Source organism: Podarcis tiliguerta (assembly GCF_965153285.1).
Source record: "Podarcis tiliguerta genome assembly, chromosome: 5".
Taxonomy (NCBI): domain Eukaryota; kingdom Metazoa; phylum Chordata; class Lepidosauria; order Squamata; family Lacertidae; genus Podarcis; species Podarcis tiliguerta.
In genome coordinates, this window is record NC_139538.1 from 28,389,656 (window position 1) to 28,415,323 (window position 25,668).

The window sequence follows — 25,668 nt, forward strand, 5'->3', positions numbered from 1 at the left end:
CTCCCGTTGTTCGGTCTCAGCGCCTGCCAACCTAGCAGTTCGAAAGCACTCCCGGGTGCAAGTAGATAAATAGGGACCACTTACTAGCGGGAAGGTAAACGGCGTTTCCGTGTGCGGCTCTGGCTCACCAGAGCAGCGATGTCACGCTGGCCACGTGACCCGGAAGTGTCTCCGGACAGCGCTGGCCCCCGGCCTCTTGAGTGAGATGGGCGCACAACCCTAGAGTCTGTCAAGACTGGCCCGTACGGGCAGGGGTACCTTTAATAGAGAGCGCAATTGATCATTTACATTGGACTTTATCTCTGGGAGGATTTGTTGATATTTTCCAACATACCTCACCTGAAACATAATTTTAAAAATGTGGCATGTGAAGCTGAGTCACCTGTATACTTCTCTTATCATCAGATCAAGAACAGCAGAAGAATGTGGAACACAGTTTTCAGGCCAGTAGGAGCAACGAGACACAGTCCTGATTATTGAAAATTAAATAGTGACGACTTGAACTCAAATGTCCTGATATGAACTGCATCCACTATGTGTTCTTTAAAACGGATTACATTTATTTTCACAGCTGCATGGTAAGCATTATATGCCATCTTTATCAATTCCCTGAAACATTTCTGTTTAGATTTGAAGATGAGGTAACAGTGGTCATTCAGGGCAGAGGAAAATAGTAGAGAGCACTGATGAGAAGATTGTTGTAAGTACTCCAGTGGTAAGTATAAGGCAGGAAAGTCCCCTTTCATGCGCAGAACTTTGCTTGTGGTTCTCTGGATCCAAGCATACAGTGTTTCGAATAGAGAACAAAAGGGGGCAGAAGCAGTAAATAAATGCTATAGAATTATAGGAGCATACAGTATTCCTACTTGGGAGATAGAGAAAAAGATAAGGAAAGACAAGGTTTCACTGTAAGCTTTTGATTTTGCACATGCAGCTCAGGTAGAGGAAGTTGTTCACAATGGAGTTACTGTATTTTTCGCTCTATAAGACGCACCAGACCACAAGACGCACCTAGTTTTTGGAGGAGGAAAACAAGAAAAAAAATATTCTGAATCTCAGAAGCCAGAACAGCAAGAGGGATCACAGCGCAGCGAAAGCAGCAATCCCTCTTGCTATTCTGGCTTCTGGGATAGCTGCGCAGCCTGCATTCACTCCATAAGACGCACACACATTTCCCCTTACTTTTTAGGAGGGAAAAAGTGAGTCTTATAGAGCAAAAAATACGGTAATTTGCCCCACGCTTGAGGAGGCAGCAGGGAGGTGGCATTCCCTCCCCCCCCCCATTCCAACTCTCTTGGGCCAGCTCTGTGCATGAATGTTATCCAAATCAAATTATGGTATTTATGAAATTATACAGGAGACAGTGAACATCATGGAATAGCCGCCAAATCTTTACCCTGGGGATGCTAAAGAGTTTTAAAAGTGCTTAGTTTCTCTCTCTGCTTTTTAGATTCCTTGGTATTTTAGTCAATTTGGGTTGAATAAATTAACCTCGGTTTTCTTATCCACCAGTTGGCTGATATTTGTTCTTTCACTCCAACCAGTTAAAGGGGTAAGTTATTTGAATCAAAGTTTCCTGCTTCTCTTACTGTTTCCATCTGTTAACAGAATACGTTTCCACAGAGATCTCCCTTCCCAAATGCTTCTTTTCGTATTTGGGAGGTTTATACTATGGGGTAACCAGCCTCGTATAACCAGCATGCATAAAGGCATTAAAATCATAGAGTAAGCTTTCCTGCCAGCCATAGCTACGTCACTTCACTTCACCTGAGAGGAACTAATAGGCAATCAAGTCTTTGTTTGTTTCAGTCTACTATTTCAATCTGGTGTGTGAGGAAGTTTGAGCTGGTTGCTCCTGCTCAGCTGCATGACTTTAATCAGCCGTTTTTTGTTTCAGACAAGTGGGAAACTTTGGAAGGAGCTTTTAAAGGGGATATCTTTGGAATTCACTTGGAGGGGCACATTTTTAAGGTTTTACAGCCTATATATATATATATTACAGCCTCATATATATATGAGAATGTTGGACCAGTCAAAACAAACAAACAAAAAGTATTAAATACTTAGTTTCATTTCAGGACACCAACAATAGAATAATCATATAAAGAAACCTCAGTTATTGTAAAATTTAAGGCTGTAGGCATGGATGGATTTGATGTGCCTGCAATTCTATACACACTTACTGGTAAGCTCAGCTAGATTTATTTCTAAGTAGACATTAATAGGATTAATAAGTAGACATAAATAGGATTTTGCTTTAAAGCTATAATTGCAAAATTAAAAAATGCATACTTAAGAATCAGTTAAGAGACTACTCTTGTGTTAGACTGTTTTAATTTATGCATATCTGTATTCTGTGCCCATAGTATTTCTTTTAACAGTATACATTATAGAAAACACCTGGTAATTGGGAGCATTCATTACTTTATAGTTTCAGATGTTTAAAGATTCTCAGTTAATTTAAAAACTGAAGACTGTCAGTACAGTGGCTGGGGAAACCCAGCCAGATGGGCGGGGTACAAATAATAAATTATTATTATTATTATTATTACATTGGCTATTTCACAGTCTGATGGCTGAGGAAAACCTTCACATCTGACATGGAACCACAGCACATCTCAGGAGATCTTGGAATACCTTCTAGGGCAGGCATAGGCAAACTCGGCCCTCCAGATGTTTTGGGACTACAATTCCCGTCATCCCTGACCGCTGGTCCTGCTAGCTAGGGATCATGGGAGTTGTAGTCCCAAAACGTCTGGAGGGGCAAGTTTGCTTATGCCTTTTCTAGGGCACATACTTTGTTCATTCAGGAAGATATTGATTGGTCCAGATTGGGTTCCCCACCCCTGCATTTTACCTTTAGAAAGCCATTTTCCCAGTTGCTAATTGCATGAATGGTGTCACATCTGTTTTGGTTCTTAGTAATGGAAGATTGCTTGCCATTATAGACCTTCTTACAGAGGAACCCATGGTGAACTTAGAACTAACCAGATGGTTCCATGGAATGCAGCTTGAAAGCCACAGAGTGGTAGTTTTCATTGAGAATTGTCAGTTATTTTATGAGAAACTATCATGAATAGTTGTTAATCTATGTTTTGACTATTCCAGCATTTTAATCTTCAGGGCAAGGCAGAATACTGAAAAAATAAATACTTTGCCTAGAATGATAAAGAAATAGTTTTGGTTTTGGGGAGGAAAAAAAACAATTTTAAAAAAGCATGATTTTAACAAGGGAGACAAAGGAAGTACATTTCCACATTCCCATGTTAATTCTGTCTCAAGATATAAAACAGGCTGGGAGGGTGAATGACCAGAGAATGCAGATTTTTGTGCATGCTGAAGGTCAAGAACACAAAATGTTTTGGAAATATTTTAGATAAGGAAAAAAAGTGAGTTAGTTCATTTTACCAGAGAACTCTGCGTTCTCCTTGAAAAAATGGAATTTTAAACCTACAGTATGTGTCATTAGGGAGAGAAGCAAACTCGCAAAAAAAGGTAAGTGACTAGTGTCATATCAGGGCTGCATCCAGTTGTCTCTTTCCACTCAGGGAAGCCTCTTTGATCCAGCAGTGTTTTCCATGACAGAAAGGGAAGGTGACTTTCACTGATTGCCTTCTGTGTCCCCCTTCCCACAAATGGTTGGAGAATCCTTTGGAGTAGCATGAAATATGACTTTGGGAACTGCAGGAGAATGAGGGAATTTGCAAAAAGCGCCTCCATTCCCCTTCCACTTGTGGAAGCCTTAGTCTACCATGACCAGGGCAACACACATAGATACAGCCTGCATAGTTCAATCCAGTCCAGGTGCCAGTGGACTTGGCCAAATCTCTGTGTAGTCAGGAGGTCCCTTGCTACTGTCAACATAAATGAAATTAAAGTTAAAATACAGTATATCATCTATTTTTCAACACTCAGTTAACCCTGTGGCATAGCTTTTCCAGGTATAACAGGGGTGTCGAACCTCTTTCTGTTAAACTGACCTTATTTATTTACAAAAATCTTTCTATACTGCAATTCCTTTGAAATTATCAAAGCAGTTTATAACAATTATAATACAATAAAATTCACTCAAAATTTAAACAGACCACCAGCTGGCTATTAACGGCTTCTCCTAATTGTCTGAATAAGACTGGCAGTAAAGAAAAGCTTTCAGCAAATATTTGAAGGTTAATATAGAGGTGGGTGCCTGTTGAATTTCCATTGGAAGAGCACTCCCTGAGGAGTGGGCCAATAGCACAGAAGGCTCAGTTTCATATTGATGCCAAATGAATCACACCAACTTGGTGGACATCCAGTGATGCTTCCACAGAAGCATTCTCACACCGTATTGGCCCAAAAATAAGCCACACTTTTTTTCCAAATTCTGACTGTGAAAAGTTTAAGTGTGGCTCATATTTTGAACCGAGCGCTGCTGGCTTGGGGAGGTAGTGTTTAGAGGTGGGTGCGCAGTGCGCTTAGATCCGGGCACCGGGCGCCCCTCTGCCCCCCATTTGGGACAGTAGTGCCTGGAGCTGGGCTGCACCCACAAATAAACCTTGAATTTTAAAGGTGCAGCTTATTTGCAGGTGCGTCTTATATTCAGGCCAATACGGTTTATGTGATTCATTTACTATTTGAACAGGTTACAGATGCTTTTGGAAATCCATTGACTGACATTAAACCTTGTTTTGTCAAATGGAATATTTTAATATTATTTGTTTGCCTGCCAGCAGAAAGCTTGAAGCTGGTTCCCCCTGCCCCCGATATGCCTTATTTCTCCCGAATTATATCAAAATGTTAAATAAAATATAACTATCCCAACCCAGATAAGGTTATATATGGTTTGCTCCTATTGAGCCAAATGGCAACAATCTCTACTTACTGAGATTATAACCCAATTGCACACAAATGGGACTAATTCCAAGTAATTTTGTATCGGATTATGCTGCACATTTAGCTAAGATTGGGGCCAACAGGTTTGAAAATAATAAATTGTTAAACATGAGAAAACTAACTTCCATTTATTTATAGGGCCAGTATGCGTATATTAGTCGTTGTGGTGGACAGGATTGCACAGCTTGTCAATGTTTTCCCGAGAAAGGCTCAAGAGTAAGTGTTAAATTCACTTTATTTGTTTACCCCTCTTTCCTCCATTAACATGTATTCTAAAGTAGTTTACAAGTTTTAAAAATACAATAACACTTTAAAAGAAAGTGGGGGGGGGGCACAGAACTACTGCTTTTAGACCAAGGCAGTTGGTCTAAAAGTATACCTTTGGAATTTCAAAGAGATGTAAATATTTTTAGCTTCATATCCATTTGCGAACCTTGATGATTTTTTTCAGCCTGATATACATTTGCAATTCACCTAACATCATGTTTTGATATTAAGGAAGATACTACAGATAGGCTGGGGGGTGGGGGGAAATCTGTGTTTCCAAAATAATATATAGCCAACATTTCAATTTCCCTTCAAACTATTTAGCTTTAAATTTCTCTGTATGATGATAATAGATTTATTCCCACTGTTATATGCAAGAACAGAGTTTAACACATTAGTCAATGAACTTTACACACAGTCCTTTACCCTGTGCCCTCTGTTTATTTGGGGGAGACTCAACCATATGGCAATGAGAAATAGAAAATGCCATTTGACCACAGTTGAATGAGCTGGAATTTTAATTGCTGAAAAATGCAGCCATTAAAATGTTAAACCAAGATCAAATAAAATGGAAGCACATGAGTAAACAGTACTTTGAAACTTGGCTTCCACTTGCTGTTAGCAGAATGCATAAAATCACCAACGTGCATAACTGCAGTTGTCTTTGAACAAAAGCCAGTTTGGATTACCTATTCTCTCTGTTTTATGAGGGAATCCAAAATATCTTGTTGTAATAGCACAGGAAAGATTATGGAGACTCTTGGCCATTATCTTGTATATAGTGAGGGCAGCTTAAGTCCCATTATATTCCGAATACTATTTTATTTTATTTGAAAAAATGGCAATTCAAGCTCTGTTCAAATGACACAGGACCAGATTACCAAAATTTAGGGAGGAGATTGGGAGCATCCCTCCACCTACTTCCTGTCCTAGTCACATGAATTATATCCTCTCTTTCGCAATTGGCCATTGTTATTGTTTATTGTGATATTTGAACCATAATGTTTCAGATATTTCAGAATAAACTGTAACCTATTCTTGTTTCCAGCCAGCACTTTCAACTCTCAGCACTTTCCTTTTTCTTACAAAGATGGTCACCAAGCTTTAGCAAACTTTTCTGTAAAGCTTGTTCTTGCTTTCCCTTCTCCAAACATGCAATTTGTTTCCTTAAATGCAGAAGCCAAAGAGTATAAGCAGATTACCTTATTAAAATTGATCTCAATTAATAAGAATATTGTTGTTAATAATAAACACCACGAGATGTTCTGCTCTGACCTCTGAAGTTAGATCCCATTCACTACTTTAAGCTTCCTTGATAGAATTAAGCAGATCATAGAAACAAGGTTGCATTCATGGCATGACCTAATTTGGCGTTTCCTAAGAGATTGTGTCACATGCTCAGAGCAGAGCCAGTTGTAAATATGGCTCCTCTGATGTTCATTTCTTCTGTAGCAAAAATGAATGACCAACATTTTATCCCCATAAGGTTGTCATTTGTTTCTGAGTTCTGAAAGTAAATTGTGGGTAAAAAAATCCACCTAAACAGAATATTTCAATCCAAATTTTTCAGGGATCTGTCATTGCACATTGTGGCCCAATAAATTTGTAATGGTTTCTCATTATGTGCGTGATCCATGTGAGTCTAAAGTTCTCAAATTCTATGCTTCCCTTTCTCCACACACAAGGGGAAGAAACTGTGTAACAAGTCACAATTTGCTGTTTCGCACTGGAAACTGGTTTGAACAAACCATAAAGTTAACAAACCAAAGCATCAGACCAAGGTCAGATCGGACCTTGTTAGCCAAATCAAATCTTCCTACAGTGGTGCCCCGCAAGACGAATGCCTCGCAAGACGGAAAACCCGCTAGACGAAAGGGTTTTCCGTTTTGGAGGTGCTTCGCAGGACGAATTTGCTATGGGCTTGCTTCGCAAGACGAAAATGTATTGCGATTCCTGGGGTTTTTCCCCGCTCCCTACCCCCTTTTTCTAAGGCACTAAGCTGCTAATAGCCTTTTAGCAGCTAATCCGCTAATCCCTTAAGCCTTTAATAGCCGCTAATAGCCGCTAAACCGCTAATAGCGCTAATCCGCTAATGGGCTTGCTTCGCAAGACGAAAAAACCGCTAGACGAAGAGACACACGGAACGGATTCTTTTCGTCTTGCGAGGCACCACTGTACTTCATTCTTCTAATAAGAAAAATAGAGAAAAGGTTATATTTATTATGAATGGAGTTGATACTATTCACTGTTCAGAAACTGGAAAGAGGAAATTGTCTTCTGCATGTGGTGCATCATTCAAAAGACTGTTCTCCAGAAAGATAAAATATGGCACCTAATGAGAGCAGTACATGTGAAAAGGATCTTGGGAGCAGTACATGTGAAAAGGATCTAGGAGTCTTGGTTGACCACAAACTTGACATGAGCCAACAGTGTGACGCGGCAGCTAAAAAAGCCAATGCAATTCTGGGCTGCATCAATAGAAGTATAGCATCTAGATCAAGGGAAGTAATAGTGCCACTGTATTCTGCTCTGGTCAGACCTCACCTGGAGTACTGTGTCCAGTTCTGGGCACCACAGTTCAAGAAGGACACTGACAAACTGGAACGTGTCCAGAGGAGGTCAACCAAAATGGTCAAAGGCCTGGAAACGATGCCTTATGAGGAACGGCTAAGGGAGCTGGGCATGTATAGCCTGGAGAAGAGGAGGTTAAGGGGTGAGATGATAGCCATGTTCAAATATATGAAGGGATGTCACATGGAGGAGGGAGAAAGGTTGTTTTCTGCTGCTCCAGAGAAGCGGACACGGAGCAATGGATCCAAACTACAAGAAAGAAGATTCCACCTAAACATTAGGAAGAACTTCCTGACAGTAAGAGCTGTTCGACAGTGGAATTTGCTGCCAAGGAGTGTGGTGGAGTCTCCTTCTTTGGAGGTCTTTAAGCAGAGGCTTGACAACCATATGTCAGGAGTGCTCTGATGGTGTTTCCTGCTTGGCAGGGGGTTGGACTCGATGGCCCTTGTGGTCTCTTCCAACTCTATGATTCTATGAGATTTAGAAAAATCCAAGAGGAAAGGCCCATTGATTGTTATTACCCATTAATAAGGAGCCATATTTAGAGGCAGTACACTGATATGCAGTTGCTAGGGGACAACAGTTGGGAAGGGCTATTGTCTACATAACCTGCTGGTGGACTTCTTGCAGGCATGTGGTTGGCCACCCTGGAAAACAGAATACCTGACTGGATGGAATCATTGGCCTGATTCAACAGGCTATCATCATCATAATAAATTTTTATGCCATCATACATAGGAAAATAATCAGACACTCTCCCTTCAGAAGTCAAGGAGATAAAGAACCACATAACTTTTAGAAGACATCTGAAGGCAGCCCTGTATTGGGAAGTTGTTTGGTGTGTGGTGTTTCAATATATGTTGTAAGTCACCCAGAGTGGCTGGGGAAACCCAGACAGATGGGTGGGGTAGTGGTAGTAGTAGTAGTAGTAGTAATAATAATAATAATAATAATAATTTTATTATCACTGGTAAGGGGAGTGAGGTCACAAATGAACAGAATGTGTGGGGAACTTCATTCACATTCTCTCACAGATGAGGAAATTAAACTTCTAGAAGAACAAATAACTCCCAAGGAAATAGATACAGTACAAAAAGATCTCTACCCTAAGAAATTCCGTCGTCCAAATGGCTTCACCGCTCTCTACTATAAACATTACAAAGATATTTTGATCTCCTATATGTCCAGATTTTTCTATGATATCTGAAAAGGGGATACCTTATCAAGGACCTGGCTGGGATCTAAAATTGTCACAATACCCAAGCCGTTAATGGATCCATTACAAGTAGAGTCATACTGCCCAATTTCATTGACTAATCAGTATTATAAGATACTTGCATTGATCTTAGCTAATTGAATAAACCTACTACCCCCGATCAATCTGGCTTTGTCCCTTGGCATAACATAGCAGACCACATAATAAAGGTATTAAACCTTATCACTCTTTCCAAACAATCAAAGTCGCCGCTTTCAGTCATGGCTCTAGATATTTGAAAGGTCTTTGACTGCTTGGAATGGAATTTTCTGGTGCAGGTCTTCAAACGATATAAAATCTGGCCCTAACTTCCTTCCACGATTTACCAAATATATTCTATATCCCAAACTAAAGTTAGTCAATGACTTACACAGTACTGCTTTTAAAATATATAGGGGAACAAATCAGGAGTGTCCCCGCTCCCTTTTCCTTCTTATCTTAGTTTGATAGCTAGAGGCTCTAGGGCTAAGATCTGGCCCAGAAGTTTCTTGTGTACTCTTCAGAGATAAAACATATACTCTGAGAGTTTATGCAGATATAATGGTTACCACAAGAACCTCTTTGCAACAGTAAGAGCTTTGCAAAAGGAATGGACACATTTTGGCAAATTGTAAGGACTGCGTAAATTTTCAAAAATCTGAAGCTGTGTGCTTTAACGTTCCCCCTAAAATCAAAAAAGAACTAGCTACCCTATTAGAAAAAAATCAAACTGTCATACAAAATTGAAATACTTGGGTATCTTTATTACTGGAAGCTTAAATAGAATGCGTAAGGATAACTACAAGCCTCTTTGGCAAGGCTTTAACAGAGAGCTGTGCACATGGAAATGGAAAAGCTAAGGAATCTAGAACCTGTGGGGAAGAAATATGCAAGGAAACATGCAAGGGAAAATTCAGAAGCATCCATGAACACTACCATTTCAAAGTAGTCATGTTGTTGTCATGCCTCTGAGGCCCTGCACTTCTCAGCCAGGAGCCTACAAGGTGCAGTCAGAGCCAGGGAGTGTCAAAGGGCTCACAACAAGTTGCCTGCTTCCTTGGCACTGTCCAGGGTACTGAAATAATAATAATAATAATAATAATAATAATAATAATAATAATAATAATAATTTTTATTTATATCCCGCCCTCCCCAGCCGAAGCCGGGCCCAGGGCGGCTAACAACAATCAAATAATCAAATAATCCTACATTCTAAAAACATTTCATTATAAAAATTAATTAAAATCAAATTAATGGCAACCGTTAAGAAAAATTCTGTGCAGGTTGCCAGAGGAGGGAGTCAGGCTGCACCCTGACCAAAGGCCTGGTGGAACAACTCTGTCTTGCAGGCCCTGTGGAAAGATGTCAAGTCCCACAGGGCCCTAGTCTCTTGTGACAGAGTGTTCCACCAGATTGGAGCCGCAGCCAAGAAGGCCCTGGCTCTAGTTGAGGCCAGCCTAACCTCTCTGAGGCCTGGGACCTTCAGGATGTTTTTATTTGCAGACCGTAGGTTCCTCTGTGGGGCATACCAGGAGAGGCAGTCCCGTAGGTACGAGGGTCCTAGGCCGTATAGGACTTTAAAGGTTAAAACCAGCACCTTAAACCTGATCCTGTACTCCACCGGGAGCCAGTGCAGCTGGTATAGTACCGGATGAATGTGATCTCGCAGCGAAGACCCCATAAGGAGTCTTGCTGCGGCATTCTGCACCCGCTGGAGTTTCTGGGTCAGTCTCAAGGGCAGCCCCACGTAGAGCGAGTTACAATAATCCAGTCTGGAGGTGACCGTCGCGTGGATCACAGTGGCTAGGTCAGGGCGAGAGAGATAAGGGGCCAACTGCTTAGCTTGGCGGAGATGAAAAAATGCCGCCTTTGTTATAGCTGTAATCTGCGCCTCCATAGAGAGGGAGGTATCGAAGATTACACCCAAACTCTTAACGGACACTAATTGCACCCCCGCAAGAGATGGGAGTTGCCCCCTCAATCCCATATCGTCCCGTCCCAGCCAGAGGACCTCTGTCTTCGAAGGATTTAACTTCAACCGGCTCCCACGTAACCATCCAGCCACAGCTTCCAAACATCTGGTCAGTGTGTCTGGGGCCGAGTCAGGATGGCCATCCATCAACAGATAGAGTTGGGTGTCATCGGCATACTGATGGCAACCCAGCCCCAAACTCCGGACAAGCTGGGTGAGGGGGCGCATAAAGATGTTAAAAAGCATCGGGGAGAGTATCGCACCCTGAGGCACTGCACACACCAAGGAGTGCCGCGATGACAATTCCCCCCAAGCGCCACCCTCTGTCCCCGACCAGAGAGAAACGAGCGCAGCCATTGAAGGACTGTGCCCTGAATCCCCACGTCGGCAAGGCGGTGGTCCAGGAGTTCGTGATCGACCATGTCGAAGGCTGCTCAGGTCTAGAAGAATCAGCAGCCCCGACCCGCCACGATCCAGCTGCCTACAGAGATCATCTGTTAGGGCGACCAGAGCCATCTCAGTCCCATGACCAGCGCGGAAGCCAGACTGGAATGGATCCAGAGCCAATGTTTCATCCAGAAACCTACCAAGCTGTTCAGCAACCGCTCTCTCAATCACCTTACCCAGGAATGGAAGATTCGAAACCGGGCGGTAATTGGATAGATCTAAGGGATCTAATGATGTTTTCTTTAAGAGCAGGCGCACCACTGCCTCCTTCAGTTCCCCTGGGATTATCTTGAAAGACTTGTTGGCAACCACTCTGATTTTCTAGGATTGTGATCCTGCTAATAATCAATCCCTCCCTGCTTAGCCACACCCTCTGCTCTAGACCTGCATCTTTCCAACCCACTGCTAGCTCTGCTTTTACCAGGGCTGGACACAACATCATGCACACGGAAAAAGTTTTAAATTCTGTTTCTTCATTTAATTGGATGTAGTAGGCTAAATTATCTTTCCTTCTTCTTAGTGTAGTGTGAAGCAATAGTGACACCCACTGGCAAGAAAGATACTCTGGTAAACTTCAATGGAGAACAAATGCAGCTAAGACATACATTTGTGTAACATATATAATACTTAGCACAACTGTTAACAATGCAGTACCGTACACTGTTGTACTATGAAGCTGGACCTTGTGATAGTAATCACTGTAAATTGGATGCTAGGAGGTACTGCACTTATTCCATTACATCTGGGAAAATGAAAAAGACTATTCTCAAGTGTTGGTGCAAAATATCCTGCTCAGTATTTCCATATGCTGAATTACTCTTCTTCTTTTTTTTTAACAACTTCACTTTCAATATTGGCTTATTGACAAACAACAGCACCTCACTCTTCTTTTTAGGGTTCTAATGTATTGTCAAATTCCTGAGCCACTCTCTATTGTGTTAAGAACATGTTGCAGAATACACTCGCAATTAAACATTGGTCTAGAGAGTTCTAAATCTTCCCCCAGCATTTGGCTGGTAACATCTCTGCCCTAAGTGCATCTATAGTCATATAGGCCGGATGAAGACTTATTCAATATATAAAGAAACTCCACCTACACTTCAGCTCATGCAAGTTCAGGTATTGCACACATCTTCCTTCTAAAGCATGAGAGTTTCTCTGAGATAAGCCTTATGGGTTTGGGACTGCACAGTTCCTGGGAGCCTGAAAGGGCAGCCTTTGGGCAATTATGCATAGTTCTGTCTGAATTGTAATTAGTTATTTGGCTAGAAAGCAGATAAACTCTTTCGATTTTCCTTCCATTTACTTAGCTAGTTGACAAATGGCCTCCCCTCATCTAACTTGTGCAAATTTAAACAGGAAAAGGGGGGCCCATGGAAATTCAACGCATCTCTTTTTATTGTAGAGCAGGTCACTATAGCAACTTCTCACGCTCCTGGTTCAACTCTTGACTACAAACTAGTAGTTCAGAAAGCAATCCCATTAAAAGGTAATTACGCAAAGCAAGTACCCAACTGTCTCGTGTAAGGTATCAGGATAGGCATGCCCTTAATAAGATAAGAGATCTTACCAGATCCTCAGTATATTCTTATTTAAACTGTCTAAAAAGATTTCAAAATGATCATTGGTATCTTGCTGACCTTATAATAATCCTCTTGAGCAAATACTCCAAAGAGTCTTGGTGTTCCAATGACTCATGGCAATATGCAATACTGTTATGCCTGGCATCTGCTAAAAAGGCAACTGGCCACACCCACCAAGTTGTGCTCCAGCCTAGCATAACCCTTAACCCATTCTTCCCTCTGCCAGCAAAGAAGATTCTGGAAGTCACCAAGCTGCAGTCATATTTGTAAGGTAGTAAACAGAGCCCACCATAATGTGGATCTAGTCCTGAAGATCTTGAACAAAAAGGAGGTTGTAATATTTAATATTAGTTGTTGAAATTCGAGAAACCTCAATTCCAGTAGAAGAACTTTGCTTCATAAAAACTATTGCAGTACAGTGGTACCTTGGGTTACAGACACTTCAGGTTACAGACGCTTCAGGTTACAGACTCGGCTAACCCAGAAATAGTACCTTGGGTTAAGAACTTTGGTTCAGGATGAGAACAGAAATCGTGCTCCGGCAGCGCGGTGGCAGCAGGAGGCCCCATTAGCTAAAGTGGTACCTCAGGTTAAGAACAGTTTCAGGTTAAGAACGGACATCCGGAATGAATTAAGTTCTTAACCCGAGGTACCACTGTATGCCTTATGAAAGGTCTTCATTTCTGGTTGAAATACGTCACAAAACTTCCTATGTGGGACAACAGAATCATAGAGTTTTGTCATAATTGCAGTACTAGAAAATAAGCAGTTGACATTTATTTTGCCTACAATGTTGCTTTTTTTTTTAAAAAAAAATGTTTTTAATGTTTTTTTTTAAAATAAAAATAAAAACCCTCACTTTTAAATTGAGATATTTTGTTTGGTTGAGACTCAACCTCCTACAGTCAGTCAGGTTCGGGATGTGCTAAAATAACACTGCCTGGCCTTGGCATTGGGAGAATTCCTGACCTAGGAGAATTAACAACTTAATGGAATTTATTTGGATCAGCTAGCAGATGCCGGGCATAGCATTCTGTCTGTTTTAACTGAACTAATTTGTCATTTCCCCGTTAAGCATGGCTTCCTTCATCTGCTTTATTTTGACAGCTGTCCTGAGACTCAATGCTGCAGCAGTCGTATTAGATGGGCACAGATAATGGTTGTTATGGGCGGTATCAACTTGGTCTTAACAAAAGCTTCCACTCATAATCGGTCTTTTAGCTGAAAGAAAGACTAGCAATGCCCTGGCTTTGCATGGTGGGCCAAAGTTGAATCACTCAGCTGTCAAACTCATTGTGAATTCTGGATTAGTTGGTGCGTTTCTGGTGACAAGCTAAATTAGGGATAGCCAACTAGCAGCCTGCAGGATGAACCTAACTTCTGAAACCCTCCTAAGCCATATTAATAGTGCTGAAGAGCTGTTTGAAACTCTATTAAAATTGTAATTTAGGCCAGTATGGTAAAAATGTTTGTCCATAGGTAAGACAACTTAAAAATAATAATAATCCACCTTTTGAAATATTTTATTTCCTAAGAGTGCACAGGTTTCACACCTATTTGTAGTCCTGCAGTTGTGATTACATCAATCCTCTAAAGGCGAAGTGGGTATTTACTTCACATCTGTAATATGTTCACATCTGCAATAAGTATATTAATGTTTGCTATTTGTGAGCATATGCAAATATGGTTTCTGCAGTGGAGTTTATAAACTGAAATGGTTTGCTGCCCTCAAGTGGTTATATTTTAAGCCATATTGCATTTCTCATCAAGGCTAGATTTGTGGCTTCAGATATCTAAGGGCAGCATTCAACGAAAGAGTTGCACTAGTGCAATTGGATTCTCCTCCTCTTCCTCTGCAGAGGCGGTGCCCTTCCCAAATCTGCTTCGGAAGGTTGTGGTGGGGAAGGCTCACAACAGATTTAGGGAGTGCACAAGGGAAGAAGAGGGAGGAGAGCATTCTCTTGGAACAATCTGCTTAAGGCTACTTTGAAAACAATGTTCATCCTGTGCTTTTGTGTGTGCATGCTATATTCATTACTACATGGTATCTTAGAAGGAGAAGCTGAAATAATACATGAACAAATGTAGAATGAATATTCTTCCATATCTTTCTTGGGATATATATTTTTTTAAGACTGATGAATATGAATTCTTTTTTTTCCCTTCAGGGACAACCTGGTCAGATGGGGCCCCAGGGCCCAATTGGGGCTTTGGGTTTAATAGGACCCATTGGTTTGCCAGGAGTAAAAGGCCAGAGGGGTGATATTGGTCTGCCTGGGCCAAGTGGACAAAGAGGAAGCCAGGTAGGTAATAATAATGCTCAAAGAGCATTTAATGTTGTGATAACAAAATAAAAACAATTACAGTGTGAGCCTCAATAGTTCTCTTTCTCACATGGTGTAAGAATATGTATTATGCAAATCTTTCCTTCAAGTTAAATTAGTTTTAAAATTAATGCATAATTTAACATTTGTTGCAATTTAATCTCTTCAGGGTCCTACTGGCGTTCCAGGATTTTCAGGTTTAGACGGTATACCTGTAAGTATTCTACAGGTGTTCATTTATTTTATAAGACTGTAGGATGGTGTTGTTGCAGAACTAAAGGTTTTATTGGTCCTTTTCTGTACATCTTGCTGAATGAAAGTTCGTAAGGGTTCCTTCTATATAAGGACCACAAAATTCTTCCTATCTGTGAGGAGAGCCAATCATGACTTTGATTACAAAGCTAACAGATATAATTTACAAGATGCTCACACCAAGTATGAAAACCCTTATGCAAATCATGACTTGAACATGATTTGAACTGTGTTAGATATATTAACTTTATTGATGTTTCTTCCTATTGGGTTTCGCACGGCGAGTTCTCAGGGTTGTGGTGCTCCAACTTACATTGCAACAGGTAACTACTGAAATCTCACTGAGGAGTGGTTTTAGCATAAAAACGTTGTCAAAAACAAGGTGCATGTGTCACCATGGTTTGTGTTTTTGTCAAATCATTATCCTTCCCCTGCCCCATTTATATGAATTTGCATTTTAATGTAATCTGTTCTAGGGGTTACCAGGACCTGATGGACCCAGAGGTAAGCCTGGCTTGGATGGGTGCAATGGCTCAAGGGGAGATCCAGGATTTCCCGGAGAGGCTGGTCGTATTGGCCCAAGAGGCTCCTTCGTGAGTGAAAGTTTATTATGACCTTGTTCTAACTATTGTATAGAACCTGAGTGGGGAACGGGTGGACCTTACCTGAACTGGATCACCAGGTCATACCCAGCTTGCTCACTGAGATAATCCAGAGGAAAACTGTTAGCTGCATAGTTGGGCATTTGGTGCCACCAGTATTCCAGCAGAGATTGGGCAGGATTATAAATCTTTTAATGTGTCAATATGAATAGAAGTCGTTAATGTTGCAGTTGTTGTATAAGGCCTTGTTATTTTGACTGCAGTGTAATTGATATTAAAAAGATTTGGAACAAGAAATAAAGTAAATCATCAAACCATCAATTGTAGCACATGGGGGGGGGGACACCTAAATTATATAATCTGGCATCTAAATAATTGGTATTAGTAATTGTGTTATAATTTGGCATTGTTATAATGAGGCTATTATTGGATTATTGTAAGTGAATACTAATAAAAAATATTATATATATAAAAAAGAGATTGGACAGGCTTTCCTATTTTCGACTTTCTTTCATCTGTTGAAGACTTCTTTTAATAATGAAAAGCCTACGCAGTTGTTTCAACTTTTCTTGGGCAGCCAGTTATTTTAATGTTTGATCTGTATTTCTATTTGTATTTTTAGTAGGTGTTTTATGTTTTAACATCATAAACCAACCCAATATTTATGATGTGGCAGTACAGAAATACTTCAATAAACAAATATAAATAAATAAAATATTTGCATTGTCCAAATCAAAGACTACTGTTAAACATATATCATTGCTTTGTTTTCATAAGCCAAATCATAGAACGACTCTGTAATTCATTTGAGGGTTTTTTTTATATAAAAAACCCTGTTTTTATAGGGTATTCCTGGTCAAAAGGGAGAAAAAGGAAATTCGGTGTATGTTTCTCAGTTCATTAAAGGACCTCCGGTAAGTGCAATGAGATATTATTTGGACAAAGTCTTACTGCAATTCTTTTAGAAAAGTACTTACATGTCATGTGGCTTGCACATTAAAATTTTCATTGGCATGGATATAAAATTCACAGGGGACATCCTTTGGTGTCATCCTGCTTGTGCAATGGGACTCCTCCCCCATCTTGTAGCCCAATGCCCTCCCCAAACATCTGGTCTGGATGGTTGGAGGACCTCCTGGAGCAGATTGTGGGTTGAAGGGAGGAGGGGAAGGGGATGTCATGCTGCATCTACCAGCACAACATTGGGTATAACTCCATGTAATTATAACTGTTCAGAAATTTTGAAAGTAGATAATGCACATAATACAGGTGAATGCTATAATAGAGAAGGAACTATGTCCAGGTTGTCTGGGGAACAATGTCTGCATATTCCAGACACTTCTAGCAAGAATGCATTACATAATTATGGAATTTATTATGGGTTTAAAAATGATGAAAATATACACAATCAGAGGCCTTTCGGTTGCCTCACTGAAGGATTGTTCATCGAAACGTGTAATGGACAAAGATAAGAAAGTCCTGCTTTGCCATTTTCTTTTCTGAAACATGTTTTCCCTGTTTACTGATGTGGTTTGTTTTAGGGTGAAATTCCATGTATGCCAATTTGAAAGTGAGGCCCACAGAAATAAGTACAACTTAACTTTTGACTGAACGTATATGGGACTGGATATTCAAACTTGTTTTAATACATGTATTAACATGTATTTATTTAGCAAAATGATTTGTTGTGCATAGTCCATTTATTGTCTATTCCCTGGATAAGTGATATCTTAATGTTCACTATCTTATCTTAGATTGTCTGCATTGCTTCCTTTTTATATTGTAATGTAATTCATGATGCTATGGTAATGTGGATAGCTACTACAAAGAGGTGTGTGATCTAACAAAGTGGTTATGGTTACAGGGAGAAAGAGGGGATCCCGGATCCCGTGGCATGCCTGTAAGTCCCTTCATTAATTTGTTTATGTTTGATTTGGAGCAATACAGTCCATATCATTGAAATTTTACTGCTATACCTTGTGGGTAGCTATGAAATCCTTTCCGTCTGCCTTGAAGTCAGTAGCTGCTCTCTGCAGTTGCATTAACATATATAGCAACTCAGAACAAAGATCACTGCCGTTGTGTGTCTGTACCACTGACAGACGCCTTCAGCAGTGTCTAGTGGTGGCATATAGACTCATAGAATTATAGAGTTGGAATGGAGCACCAGGGTCATCTTATTTCCAACCCGCTGCAGTGCAGGAATCTTTTGCCCAACGTGAGATTAAGAGTATCATGCTCTATCATCTGAGCAATCCTTGTGTGATGATCTGCTTTACATGTTCCAGTTGCCATGTAGAACAGTTATTCTGTGAGGAACTACTTCCAACAGCGTCCATACATGAATTGTAACATAAGCCACCCCTGACACAGTGGACTTGACAAGAAGTTGAGAAATCTCGATAACAATAAACAAGTGCGGAGCTGCAACACAATGTTGCTGTGTATTTCCAGCTCAATATGGCCGCTGTGTGGGTTGAGAGCCTATGATAATTAAGGCCCCTTCTATTTTTAAGATTAATTAAAACTGTTTTTCATTCTTTTGCATCCACCTCAAGATGGATCTGTTGCTTCCGTTGCCTTCATAGCCTTAGACTTATCATTCCTGGTTTATTTTTTGATTTATCTGCATTAATGCATAGTTAGCTTGTACACAGTGTAACCCATGAATCCTTGTAGATCATTACTCTTAATGAAAATCAAGTAGCTGGCTGGTGATGGTGTTTGACTGGAATATTGCCTACGGGCAGTGGGCCAAGTTCAAATGGTGAAGGGTGTTAGTAGCTGGATGAGAATACTGAAGCTGCTACATGAAACATCAAACATTTTCTTTTGATGGAAAACAGAATGCTGCTGTTATGTTTTTAAAAAGAACATTGTGTCATCTCTTCCCAGGGTCCCAGAGGAGAAAGGGGGCCCAGAGGTCCACCTGGATTTCCAGGCCAACCAGGCATACAGGTACAATGCTGACATTTTTATTTTTTTTAAAAAAATGATATTTCTTAAAAGTTTTATAATTACAGAAGGAAAACAAAAAACACAGTATATATATAAAAGAGAGAAAAAATTAAAAAAAATTAAAAAATACATCAAAAAAGCAAAAAATAAAACAACACCTCCACCCCACTAGAGAAAAAACAAAAACATTTAAAAACACTTCCATTTTTCACAACTCTATCCTTCAATGACTTATTTCCTCAACCTCCTCCCACCTCCCTTTTTTGTATTCCAGTTAATAATTAAGTCAGCAAATTCTTTCCATCTTTCACTGCTTACTATCGTTTAATTATCTTAATCCATTTTAACCTTATCTTCCCATCAAAATCTTAAAATTTATCTATACTTCAATCTAAAAAATAAAAAAACCTTAAATCTTAAATCCTTAAATCCTAAAATCTTAAGTCTTAAATCCTTATCATATTTCTACTAAAGTCATATAAGTTCATTCCACCATCTCCCAATATTCCTTAATTATACTATATTACTCTAAATAATATTTTAAAAAATTTCCAATCTTCTTCCACCGTCTCTTCTCCCTGGTCTCGGATTTTGTCAGTGTTTTCTATCAGTTCCGTATAGCTCATCAACCTGGTGCTCTTCTATCCGAGGCTCTTAACTCTTCTCCGTGTCCTGTCTGCAAGTTTCTTTTAGTGCCAAAAATTAAGTCCCAAAGGGCTTCCTTCTTAGCAACTCCTTGATCCCATCTCAGCAAATTTGCCCATACTCCATATTCAAAGTTGTAGTCCAAAAGATGTTCCAAGGCATACTCCACAGGCCCTTTGAGATTAAAGAACTCCACTTTTCCAGTCTCTCCCTCAGTGCCTCCCTCCATCAGAAAATCTGCCCATCTAATGCTGACATTTTTATTTCACCCCTTCACTGTAAGTGTGCTAGGATGGGTTAGCCTTCTGTCTGTTTATCTATTAGTTCATCACCAATGTGAATTTTGTGTATTATACACAAAATTCATGCATTATACACAGATATAAATGGGAAATTGTATTGTTAGTCTGCTCAAGTTCATACACATTCATGAATTCACATTTGCAGATATGTAATGCTCATTATCTAATTTCTTCAACTGAAAAATACTCTTAACGCCAAACTTGTAAACACTGAGCAACAAAAGTGACCAGCAACTTAACTAAAGATTCACCATGGTGCTATATAAGAAAAATAGGGGTAAGCAATCACTTTCCCCCATAAGAGAATGTATGCACCAGCTGATTAGGGCATGGCTTGTGCAGTCTACTCATGATGGATACGATCTTAAATGGATAATTATTAGCTCTCTGTTTTCCAAGTTAGCAGCGCAAATAGTAATTCAAAAAGATGTTTTGCGGGTGCCTTCATCCCAGCCACTGTCCCATCATTTTGTATCCTACTTTACAGACATGCTAATCCATTAAAAACATAAATCCAACTATTAAAAAAAACACCTTTACTAATTCACCAATCCCAGATGTCTCGTTGCTAGTCTTTCACCCCAACTTGAACAAACTCCAGCTGTTTCACAGTCTCTGCTAGTCTTTCACCCCAACTTGAACAAACTCCAGCTGTTTCACAGTCTCTGCTAGTCTTTCACCCCAACTTGAACAAACTCCAGCTGTTTCACAGTTTGGGAGATGTCACAAGTTTTCTCCTTCACACCACTCTCCACCAAAGGGTGAGGAGGAAATGAAAGAAAAACCTCCCCCACCACAAGCTCACAGAAAAGTTCACTGGTCACAGTAGGCTGTAGGGTTATATGTACAGAAACTCTACAAAGCTTTGCGTGGCAGTGAAAATGTTTGGTGGGAAATGTTAAAAAGAACAGAAGACAGTAGGTAAATATGTGGGATCTGTGGCCTTCCATCACAGCTGATAATTGCCCATGCTGGCTTGGGCTGATGGGAGTTGAAATCCAGCAACATCTAGATGGGCCACAGGTTCCCCATCCCTGCCCCTATGGTATTGCTGTTGTATATATTTCTCAGGTTGAATTCCTGTACTTGTACATAACTACTCATTCCCTGTTCCTCCTCCCAAAGGGTACTACAGGTCTTCCTGGTTTGCCAGGTGAGCAGGTAAGAGGCATTTTTTTCTCCCATGTTAAAGTTTATACAGCATTTATCACACTGGTGTTTTCTTTTGTTTCACTCTGTTATAGGTTTTTATAAAGCAACTTGCTTTAAGTTCCAAACTTTAGCCACCCAATCTAATGATAAACTGGCATTGATTTCTGCATCTTTTAAAAAGTCTTTCTCTCTCTCCCCCTTCTGCTTAAAAATTAACAATTCATTAGGGAAATCCAGGAATTGGCGTGGAAGGACAGAAAGGGGAGCCGGTAAGCAAATAAGCTGTCTCTAGGAATAGCTGCCTGAAAAGTGTAATCATAGTAAGAGATAGCTGAAGAAAGTGAATAGGCTTCACGTTCATGGGTTTATTAAGTTTCCTGTGAAGGGGGAAAAAAGATCTTTTGTGGTTTCATACATAATTTGAGTTCTGGGAATTTCTAGAGCAGCCTTCACCAATCCTTCAGATGCTTTTGATTGCAATTCCCATCAGCCCTAAGTGGATAAAATAACACTATCAGCTGTATACTCTCATATGTGAAGAAGCATACAGTGGTTTGCGAACTTTGTTCAGAAGCTGAATGGGTTCCATTTTGAGTGCCACCCTTTCGTTTTGAGTGTTATGCTGAGGTCTGTCTGTTTTTGCTATTTATTTTATGTTTTTGTGACTGTGTGGAACCCAGTTCAGCTACTGATTGATTGATTGATTGATTGTGTGACTGCAGTACATTGTTTATTGCTTTCATTTTACAGATCAATGGCATTGTTAGATAGTAAAATTCATGTTAAATTGCTGTTTTAGGGATTGCTTTTAAAAGTCTGGAACAGATTAATCCATTTTGCATTACTTTCTATGGGAAAGTGCACCTTGGTTTTGGAACATTTTGGTTTTGGAACAGACTTCCAGAACAGATTAAGTTTGAGAACCAAGGTACCACTGTAGATAGAGCAGTGGCATGAAACTCAGTTAACACAGATCAGTGCTAGGCTGTTCAAACATAGAATGAGCCCTCTGCAACTAACTCCACAATGTTATTCACCCTGCTTACTATTTCAATGCATTTTTAGGGTGATGTTGGACCTCCTGGCTCTGCAGGGCAGCCTTTATTAGTTGGACCTCCTGATTCTCAACTGTTAAAGGGAGAAAAGGTATGCAAATTATACAGTGCTTTTGCAATTGTTATGTATCCATTTCTTCTTTTTAAAGTACCCAGGAAATTTCAGTGAAATCTATGCTCATTTTTTATGCTTAGGGTCACAGCTTAAAACCCTAATCCTAGAGGTGGATACATTTGTGTTAGACTATGGAAAGGCAAGCACCACAGCAGTATCCTGAGCAAAAGAAGTACAGTGGTATCTCTGCCGCTCCTGGTTGTGAACTTTGCCCCAGGATGTGAGCAGAAATCGTGCGCCAGAGGCGCACACGCAGCAAGAGGCGCCATTAGCAAAAGTGCGCCTTATGTTACGAGTGGTTTCCGGTTATGAACAGACCTCCGGAACGGATTCTGTTCGTAACCAGAGGTACCACTGTAAAGCAAATTTGTCCTGGTATGCTGCATATCACTTGGCCACACTGCAATGGTGTTCATATACTATGCCCACTTTTATCAAGGCTGTTGCTAGCATCATGCTAATTTGCAATTGTAAAAAAAGCCTGTATGAATTATGGGGCTTCCTTGACTGATTTAACTCATGGTTAATGAAGTTGCGGAAAGAAGCGGTGTGATCAAGTGGTCCTCCAAGATGTTTGTGAACACTGGCTGTGCAGAGCTGGGGCTGATGGGAGCTGGGAGTCCAGCAACATCTGGAGGACCACAGGTTCCCGACCCCTGAGCCACAATAAGCAAATTTAATAAATAATATGTGTTGTGGAAGGGGAATTATTGGGTTGTCTGTTTTTGTTTTTATTATGCATTTCGTGTTTTTAATATTGTGGTTTTATGTTGTGAACCACCCTGAGATCTAGGGGTATAGGGAGGTATACAAATTTAATAAATCATCATAATAAGCAACATATTTTAAATTAAATGTTTTAATACTCAGGGTGTAAAAGGAATGCCTGGAACTATAGGTGCCAAAGGATTGCCTGGCCGCAAAGTAAGTGACATTACTTTTTTAAATTCATGAACTGATTTCATAGATATTTTATCCCAGAACTTACTAAAAATGCTTGGAAGTGTTTGGGTTTTTTTTTTCCAAGCTAGCAGTGGATTTCCTCTTTATCAGTTTATTGGAACATATTATAACAAGCCAGATCATTGGTCCACCCTAGCTCAGTATTGTATGCATCAGGTGTGGGAAACCTTTGCTCTTCCCAATGTTGCTGAACTACAAATTTCATCATTCCAAGCAAGCATGGCCAAGGAATGATGGGAATTGCATTTCAGCAACATCTGGAGAGCCAAAGGTTCCTGATACCTGGTGTAAACTGACTGGCAACAGCTCTCCATGGTTTCAGGCAGGGAAGACTTCCTAGCCCTAGGACTTCCTTTATGCAAAGCAGTTTTTCTACCACTGCACTATGGTATTTCCTGCAGGCCTTTTTCCTGAGCTGGAATGCAGCAACTGACTGCAGGGCCAAACTAGACAAAACACGACTCATGCAATTTCTGATGAATGGCATCTTGTCCAGTTTTGTCCTCCATCCCTGTCATTCCCAGGCTGTGAAGCTATTGCTGGTTGAACTCTGGATGAGCTGTTCTTTGCACCACTATCTTCACTGGATGTTTATTTGCAGGCCCAGTGGAGCCACGGGCAGGGAGGGCACCATGTAGAACATTAATTGCAATAAGACACAGGACAGCAGCATTGGGGTTTAAACATACCACAGCTTTATTGAGAACAGAGGTCAGTCTGTTTTGGCATCGGTATTGGTTGTGAATCAACCAGCCCAACATCTGATTGATGACTGGCAGGTTTTACCAAGTTTAAGGGTTGCACTATGATGTGCATCATATCCAGGTAACCTGTAGGTTCACAATTTGAGGTGCTATGGCCCATCAATCCCTGAGCTGGGCATCTGGACAAGAAGCACCTCCCCGAGGCTCCTGTTAAGGGGCTACCCTGAGACCGTGGAGTGGTCACTGCTTGCTTAGATTAAGGATCCAACCCAATGCCTTATAATCCAGTAAGTTGTGACAATTGCTATAAGATGGGCAAAAGCTTCAGATAAGCCCAGTTAGCCTGAAGGGCAAATTTGTCCCTCGCCCTGAATACAGCAACTGAAGAACTTCCAAAAAAGAGGTGTTGGAACTCACCATGAACACCTTCCTTGCTCTCTTATAATGGCAATGGCGTCCACCTGAGAGGTGCTAGAACTGAGTTCTGGTGAGTTCCTGCTGGAAAAAAGCCCTGCATAGCATGGTCCACACACACCCCCCAGTCCCAGATCTATATAGGTGAACCCCAAACAAGTGAACTGTGTAATAGAATTTGTGTTTCTTATTTGAAGTAATTTGACTGTTTTTTGTTTTGCATAAAAACAGGGTTCACTTGGAATTGGAGAGAAGGGTGAAAGGGGGATTCCTGGCTTTCCTGGATTGCGGGTGAGGAAGTTTCAGAATAAGCCAATATAGTTACCGTTTATACATGGCTTTTAAGTAGTGGTTGCCAGTGTGATGCCTTCCAGAAGTTTACTGGACAGAAGCTCCCATGAGCTCCAACTAGCATAGACAATGGTTGGAGATAATTGAAACTGTAATTCATCAACACCCAGAGGGGCACCATGTTGGCTGTTCCTGGCTTATAAATACTAGAAAGGCAATTTAACTATACAAGAACTTTCATACTACCAATGCAATATTTAATTTTTATTATTATAGTCTGTATCAGTTTTGAGAAGATTCTGTTGAAGCTTTTGTTGCTTTTAAAGAATTGTTATTGCAAACCTGCTGTAGGAATGCCAGCTGATCTATGCTTATCTAGTGGGACTGTTTTGATTGAGCAAGATGGCCCTGATGTTTAAATCAAACCACTAAACATTGTTTGCTATTTGGAGTCTGTGTGTGTGCAGGCGTTGTTCAAGAAGCACACATTTGAACTTCGCTAGGCACATGGAACTAGACTGTGGCTTATGACTGATTTTGACATCCTAAGACCACATATCCTGGAGTAATTAAATCTGAATATATAAAGGAGACTCTGAACCTCAAAGTCATTTTGTTTGTATTATATTATTAACTGCAGCCTTTTATTAATGGGAGTTTGGCTTTTTGATCTTAGTCTCAAGAGGTTTTGTCACAGGGCTGCACAAGATACAACATTTCAGTATATAGCTCAGGATTGTGGGGATGCTTTCGGAGTACTGTCTTTGGTTTTGAATGACTTTGGCATGTGAATGTTTAATTTTTGTTTTATTGTAAATGATCTAATGAAGTCTTTAACTGGATGCAGATTATTCCATTTATCATTAACATGCTTTTCTGCCATTAGACATCTTGGGCAAGATCTATAAAAAGAAGATATTTGAAGTAAAAAAAAGTTTAATTTAG

General features: G+C 40.3%; 1 protein-coding gene across 7 annotated transcripts in view; it reads left to right on the forward strand.

Moving 5' to 3' along the window:
* Window positions 1-25,668, forward strand: part of COL4A4 (collagen type IV alpha 4 chain) — a 72,573-nt gene that overhangs the window by 8,073 nt on the left and 38,832 nt on the right. For 3 of the 7 annotated variants that reach the window (XR_014511854.1, XM_083442557.1, XM_083442558.1), the window contains exons 2-15: window positions 406-578; window positions 1,451-1,552; window positions 5,011-5,088; window positions 15,115-15,249; window positions 15,440-15,484; window positions 15,999-16,115; window positions 16,970-17,038; window positions 17,989-18,024; window positions 19,020-19,082; window positions 21,155-21,190; window positions 21,409-21,450; window positions 22,247-22,327; window positions 23,222-23,275; window positions 24,664-24,723. Coding sequence is in view for 6 of the 7 variants with exons in the window: in XM_083442557.1 (XP_083298683.1) it covers window positions 519-578; window positions 1,451-1,552; window positions 5,011-5,088; window positions 15,115-15,249; window positions 15,440-15,484; window positions 15,999-16,115; window positions 16,970-17,038; window positions 17,989-18,024; window positions 19,020-19,082; window positions 21,155-21,190; window positions 21,409-21,450; window positions 22,247-22,327; window positions 23,222-23,275; window positions 24,664-24,723 (978 nt within the window). In the remaining variant the exon portion in view is untranslated. Of the gene's footprint in view, window positions 1-405; window positions 579-1,450; window positions 1,553-2,819; window positions 3,029-5,010; window positions 5,089-15,114; window positions 15,250-15,439; window positions 15,485-15,998; window positions 16,116-16,969; window positions 17,039-17,988; window positions 18,025-19,019; window positions 19,083-21,154; window positions 21,191-21,408; window positions 21,451-22,246; window positions 22,328-23,221; window positions 23,276-24,663; window positions 24,724-25,668 lie in introns of those variants that run through there. The other 4 variants (XM_083442562.1, XM_083442561.1, XM_083442560.1 and 1 more) reach the window with 2 other exon arrangements.